Source organism: Nicotiana attenuata, unplaced genomic scaffold (assembly GCF_001879085.1).
Source record: "Nicotiana attenuata strain UT unplaced genomic scaffold, NIATTr2, whole genome shotgun sequence".
In the NCBI taxonomy this organism is placed as follows: domain Eukaryota; kingdom Viridiplantae; phylum Streptophyta; class Magnoliopsida; order Solanales; family Solanaceae; genus Nicotiana; species Nicotiana attenuata.
In genome coordinates this window covers 115,036-121,683 of record NW_017671646.1, presented here as the reverse complement: position 1 = coordinate 121,683, position 6,648 = coordinate 115,036, and the positions used below count along the sequence as shown (strand labels likewise).

At 38.5% G+C, this 6,648-nt stretch overlaps 1 protein-coding gene across 1 annotated transcript; it reads right to left on the bottom strand.

Moving 5' to 3' along the window:
- Nucleotides 1–3,020: 3,020 nt before the first annotated feature.
- On the bottom strand, nucleotides 3,021–3,761 carry LOC109209465. Its single transcript, XM_019372738.1, has one exon. The coding sequence runs from the start codon at nucleotides 3,759–3,761 to the stop codon at nucleotides 3,021–3,023; it is 741 nt and encodes a 246-aa protein (XP_019228283.1).
- Nucleotides 3,762–6,648: the final 2,887 nt, after the last annotated feature.

The window sequence follows — 6,648 nt, the reverse complement described above, 5'->3', positions numbered from 1 at the left end:
ATATTGTAATAAGTTACTCTTTTTTTTGTCAGCTCTTCTCATATTGACAAAGTGAATGTATGGTTCATGCCATAAAAGTGCAATCATATGACAAATGATAAACTTATTATTATTATTATTATTATTATTATTATTATTATTATTATTATTGTTATTATTATTATTATCTACTACCAACTCCATGATATGCAGCTAGTGGAGCACTAAGCAAATCTTGATTTTACTCAATAATGCTGTGTGCCTTCTACAAATATACCAATTTTTTAAGGGTTTAATTTCTTTGAACCATTTTTTTTTTTGGTATTTCTATTGAAAATCTTAGTGTTTGTTAGTACTTAGTACTAATGTACATTGGCTAGCTGTGTATTCGAGTCTTGCGGAAGTGACCGTATTTTTTGTTTGTTTGTTTGAAACTGTTCTAGTTTAGGTATAAAAGAGATTTTTTTTTTGGTAATTAAAAAATATTATATTAACCACCGGTGAAATCATTACAAAAGAAGCATAGCTATGCACAACTAGCTTCTCTGAGTAAACAAAACAATCTATCTCCTACCTCCTATTGGTTCTTCTATCCAGCAGTCTAATTCTATATATGTACAGCTAGGCTATGGATTACATAAAAGCTCAACTTCTGTAGCTGGTTCCTTATATCATTTGTGCCTCTAATGGTACATACACATGCTATCTCTCTAGCTATGCTCTCTAGATCTCTAGTTTCTCCTTTGAAAATTTTGTTGTTTCTTTCCTTCCATATTGCATGTAGGAACTCTGCATATGTCATTTTGATAATCTTTGCTGTAGTTGTTCTCCCTTTAGCCTTTTGCATCATCCACGTGAAGAGAGCAGTCCATGTCTGTCCTATTGAACTTTGCATTTGCAACCACTGTAGTAGTCTGCTCCACAATCCTCTTGAAAACTGCATTCCCCAAAGAGGTGATCCCTGCTTTCATCTGAGACTTGACACATCACACAAAGTGATTGCACATTGATACCCCATTTGCGAAGTCTGTCTGTAGTAGCAAGCTTCCCATGACAATGCAACCATAAAGTGAAGGTAGCTTTGGGTCTGGCTCTGATATATCAGCCTCCTCCATTCAACTTTAGGATGATCCCCTAGCAGTTGATTGTAGATGTATCTGATAATAGTTTTCTTCTGTACAGTAGGCCCTTGCATTTGCTTGATATCATCCCCTGCCCCCAATATCTTCTTTACCGTCCAGCTTGCCTGGTTTGGTATGCCCATTTCAAAGATGTTTTGACCTTTGATATAGTAAAGATGAATCCATTTTATCCACATTTTATCTGCCTTATGTGCAATATCCCAGAATGTCTTTGCTATTGCTGCTTTATTCCACACTTGTATATCGGTGATGTTGTAGCCTCCAGCTGCTTTAGGTAGACATACTCTTTCCCAGGCCAACAATGCCTATTTTTGTGATGATATTCCCTCCTGACCACACCTACTTCTGTAGTATGCCTCAATCAATTTAACTACCTTGACAGGTAATATGAACATTTGGGCCCAATATGCTTGCATGTCAAATAATACTGATTACACCAATTGAACTCTTCCAGCATATGACAATTTCTTAGCTGTTCAGGATGATATTTTTGCTGTGATCTTGTCTATGAGAGGTAACCATTGTGCAAATGTAAGCTTCTTTGTGTCCAAAGGAATCCCCAGGTATCTGAAAGGCATCTCCCCTTGAGTATACCCTGTTCTTTGTAGCAAGGCTGTCTGATTATTTGGTGTAACATCCCCAAAATAAATTGCACTCTTAGAGGTATTTGCCTGTAACCCTGAAGCACCAGAAAAAGATAGAAAACATTCTTGCAATTATTGTACAGAGTCTAAGTCACCCCTTGCAAATAGCAACAAGTCATCTGCAAAGCTAAGATGAGTTATGCCCAGCTTCCCACATCTAGGGTGATATTTGAACTTTTTGTTCTGCTTGAGATAACCCAACAGCCTACTCAGATACTCCATGGCTATAGCAAATAGGTAAGGTGATATTGGATCCCCTTGTCTTAGGCCTTTTGCTGCTGGGAATGGTTCCATTGCTTCACCATTGAACAATATAGAGTAGCTAACAGAAGACACACAGGCCATGATCCATTTTATGAACTTAGTTGGGAACTGCAAGGTCTCCATCAGCTGTTCAATATATACCCATTCAACTGAGTCATATGCTTTCATCATGTCCACTTTAATCATACACCTAGGAGAAATGTGTTTCCTGTTATAAGCTTTCACCAGTTCATGAGCTAAGATGATATTATCAGAGATTCTTCTTCCAGGAATAAATCCTGCTTGTGCTTCAGATATAATACATGGCATCACTATTTGCATTCTGTTGGCTAACACCTTAGCAATCAGTTTGTATAATATTGTACAACAAGCAATAGGTCTGTATTCTCTTATTGTTTCTTGATTAGGTACTTTGGGTAGCAGAGTAATGGTTGTACAGTTAATTGCTTTATATATAATACCTTTCCGGAAGAACTCTTTAATTGTATTGCAAACCTCCTCCTTAATGATTGGCCATGCCTTTTTGAAGAAAACTGCATTGTAGCCATCAATTCCAGGAGCCTTCTCATTGCCTATTGAGCATAAGCCTTTGTATATCTCTGCATCTGTCACTTCATCACACAACTGACTTGTGTTGATGAGTCAAGGTTGGCCCTTTTTTCATAACCATTCTATTAACTCCAGGTAGATGTTTAGCTGATGTGAGCTTTATAGAATTGCATCTGTTCCTCTTTGATATCAGCAGCTTCATTGAGGTTCCTTCCTATTTGTGATTTAAGTTCAGTGATCTGCTTCTTCTGCCTCTTCTCTTTCATGATTGTTGAGAAGTATTTGTTGTTTGAATCTCCCAATTGAATCCAATTAGCTCGGGCTTTTTGCTGCAATATGCTTTCCTCAATTAGGGACCAAGATTCCAACTGTTGCAAGCAATCCTTTTCTTGGTCACCTAGTGAATCAGTATACTGATTGTGCATTTGCGCTTGTATGCTCTTCAACTTATTCCTTGCTTGATCAATTCTCTCTTAACTCCTTTGTACTCCTCTTTATTCAGTTGCTTAAACCTTAGTTTAAGTTCTTTTAGCTTGTACCAGATACTCTTCATTCTTCCCCTGACATGATTTTGATTCCATCCTGTAGCTACTATGTGGGGAAATTCAGAGTGATCAGCCCAAACATTGAAATATCTGAAGGGTACTTTGATGTTGGTGGTGGGCTGAGTAATAAGGATCAACATTGATGCATGGTCTGAAATAAAGGGATCTTCAAAATTGACAGTAAGATGGCCATGTTGCATCATCCAGCAATCATTTCCAAATATTATATCTAGCCTGCTTCTGACTCTATCATCTCCTTGTTGCTTGTTTGTCCAAGTGAAGTATTCACCCCTCCATGGGATTTCAGTTAGATATAGATTATGGTACCATTTTGCAAAGTCATGAATATCTGCTAAAGTCATAGGTACTTTAGAGATTCTGTCTTGTGGAGTTAGCATAGCATTGAAGTCTCCACTAATCAGCCATGGTTGTTTCCCAGGTGCCAAATTCTGCAGCTTCTTCCACATATCTTTCCTTTGCTCCATTGCATTGTATCCATACACCACTGTCATATAGCAGGCAAAAGTACTTTTTTGTATTTGTGACATAGCAGCGTATGAATTGAGCATCATTCTCAATTTCTTGCACATTGTATGCTTTCTCATCCCACAGGATCCAAATTCTTCCATTGGAAGCATTGTTGTAGTTGCAATTTATCTTCCAATCTGGTGCAATCCTTTTTGATATAGCCCCAACATTCTTCTCCTTGACTTTAGTTTCCACTAGCCCAACTATTTTTATGTATTTTTCTTTTAGATACTGCTTTATTTCTTTTTGTTTATACCTCTTATTCAATCCTCTAACATTCCAAATTAACCAAGTCATTGTTGATGTTATGATGTCCCTCCTATATCAGAAGAGAAGTTATTAGTTTTGGTTGAAAATGATTTCCCTATTATTAGTTGAGTTTAGTTTAATTATGTTGCTCATTAGTTGAACCTTGTTTACATGACAGATCCAATGACATAACGACAAGTGTCAACTAAAGGTAAGGCCAGTAGATACAAACTAGTACAAGTATACATAATGGATATATCATCACATTCGTCGGTAATTGCATTTGGTAAGGCATACATTTAAAAGAAGGAAATAATGCGGTATAAATAAGTAATTTTAGAGAAGACAATCAAACACATAAAAATATAAAATATATTCCATCAACCTGTTTAACCAAAAATATAGATGTTGGTTCAACCAATTAGATGTAAATAATAAAGAGTCAATCTTAGCTAATAATATTCAAAAAATAAGGTTATCGGTTTTATGACAGATAATATGTATATTGACTAAATGACAATGAATGTGAGCATAAACAACAATATTCAATGATCCAAAAAGATGGAAGATAGCATCAAATAGTAGTAAATGTGATTCATGTGAGTCACCCTGTCACGACCCCAGTTCACCCTCCATGAACATGTCGTGATGGCACCTAGTTCCTACAACTAGGTAAGCCTAATATTACGGAATAACAAATTAACATTTGCGGAATAATTAATTAAAGCTGAACATACGGAAATAACAACTGTATATAAGGCCACTCGGCCTATACAACTCAAAATTATGCGGAAGTCTACAACTAAATCCCAAAACCCGAAAACTCACGGGAACCACAGGCTAACAGAAACATAGTACGCTGCTCTAACTCCACAATGTCTAAACAACTGAGAGACAAGGGATAAACTAAATACTAAAGCTGGAACAGAATAGAGACTCCTGGTCTGCGGACGCGGCAGATATACCTCGAAGTCTCCGTGTATCTCCTCGCCTAAAGGATAGTGCGCTTGAGAAGAGGTACCTGGATCTGCACATGAAAAACAAGCGCAGGAAGGGCATGAGTACACCACTGCGGTACTCAGTAAGTGCCAAGCCTAACCTCGGTTGGGTAGTGACGAGGAAGGTCAGGGCCCTACTGAGATAAAACAAAATAAATGATAAGATAACGGAAACAGTTTAAATAAAGTCTACAGCGAGAATCTAAACCAGATAAATAAGGAAGAACAGTAGTAGAAAGCAAAGGTAGCAATACAAGGTATACTGCTCTCAACAAGGAATAATAGCCGGGGATCTCTTGGTATCCCGAGGATCTCTTGGTATCCTCATCATATGCACCAGCGATCTCTTGGTATCCCGAGTATCTCTTGGTATCCTCATCATATAGACTGGGGATCTCTTGGTATCCCGAGGATCTCTTGGTATCCTCAATAAGTAAGCCGGTGATATCTTGGTATCCCAATATATATAGAAATACATGTGCCAGGGATCTCTTGGTATCCCGCACCCTCAATTCAGAATATATCAAGTACAGGGGGATCTCCCGGGAAGCCGTCCCGTAGTCCCAAATTAAACACACAACAACAACAACTCATAATCTCAGAATATATGCTAAAATCAATACAAGTAATAGAAATTTCTAGCCTAACATGCTTCACAGAGTACCAATAGTACAGTTAAACAATTAAGCAAGTAAGTCAGCTGAACATGCTTCTCTAAGCTAGCACAGGTTTAAACTTACAGTCTAGAATGAACAAGTAAACAGGAAAACTCAATTTAAATACTTCAAGTAGAAACGGGTTTACAACAATTAGCTCAAGTACGCGCTCGTCACCTCACGTACGAGGCATTCAAATATTCAATGATCATGTCCTAAGGGGGAATGTCCCCCACACAAGGTTAGACAAGCCACTTACCTCGAACCAACTCAATATCAACTAGAAACCATGCTCTTGCCAACCGACTCCAAATGGCTCAAATCCATTCAATTCAATTACACATTGTAAATAACATCGCAAACACCTGGTTTTGCTATTAAACTCAAAGCTACAGCGTAAAATTAGGTGAAATGACCAAAATGCCCTTCAGGCCAATGCCTCGGAATCAAATAATCTTCACATTTTCAGAACCCTCATACTCTCACGAGTCTAACCATATAAAAATCTCCCAAATCGGAGGTCAAATGCTCACTCAAAACCCAAAAGTTTGGCCTAAGAAGTTTTAACCAAATTCCTCAAATTTTAGTCCCAAATTCGAATTTTTAATGATGAATTTAACTACAAAATGATGAAATATAACTAGAAGAGATTAAGGAAACGTTACCCAATAATCTTCTCTTCAAAACCCACTCAAAATCGCCCTCTCCCGAGCTCTCAATTGATTTTTCCAACTTTTGAAACTCAACCCTCGAAATCCCCTTTTCTGAACAGGTGTTTCCGCTTCTGCGGACAAGGGACCGCATCTGCGGTCCCGCTTATGCGGAACAAATGCCGCTTCTGCTCCTATTAACTAAAATCCAGGGGTTCCGCTTCTGCGGTCTTAAACCGCACCTGCGGTGGCCGCTTCTGCGAAATACTTACCGCTTCTGCGGTTTCTCACAAATGACCCAGGGCCGCATCTGCGTTAGAAGTCTCGCAGGTGCGTAACCGCATCTGCGGTTAAATCTTCCGCACCTGCGGTAAGCTGTGGGAGCCTAATTTCCGCTCCTGCGTTCGGATGGCCGCTTATGCGGCTCCGCTTCTGCGGTTCCCA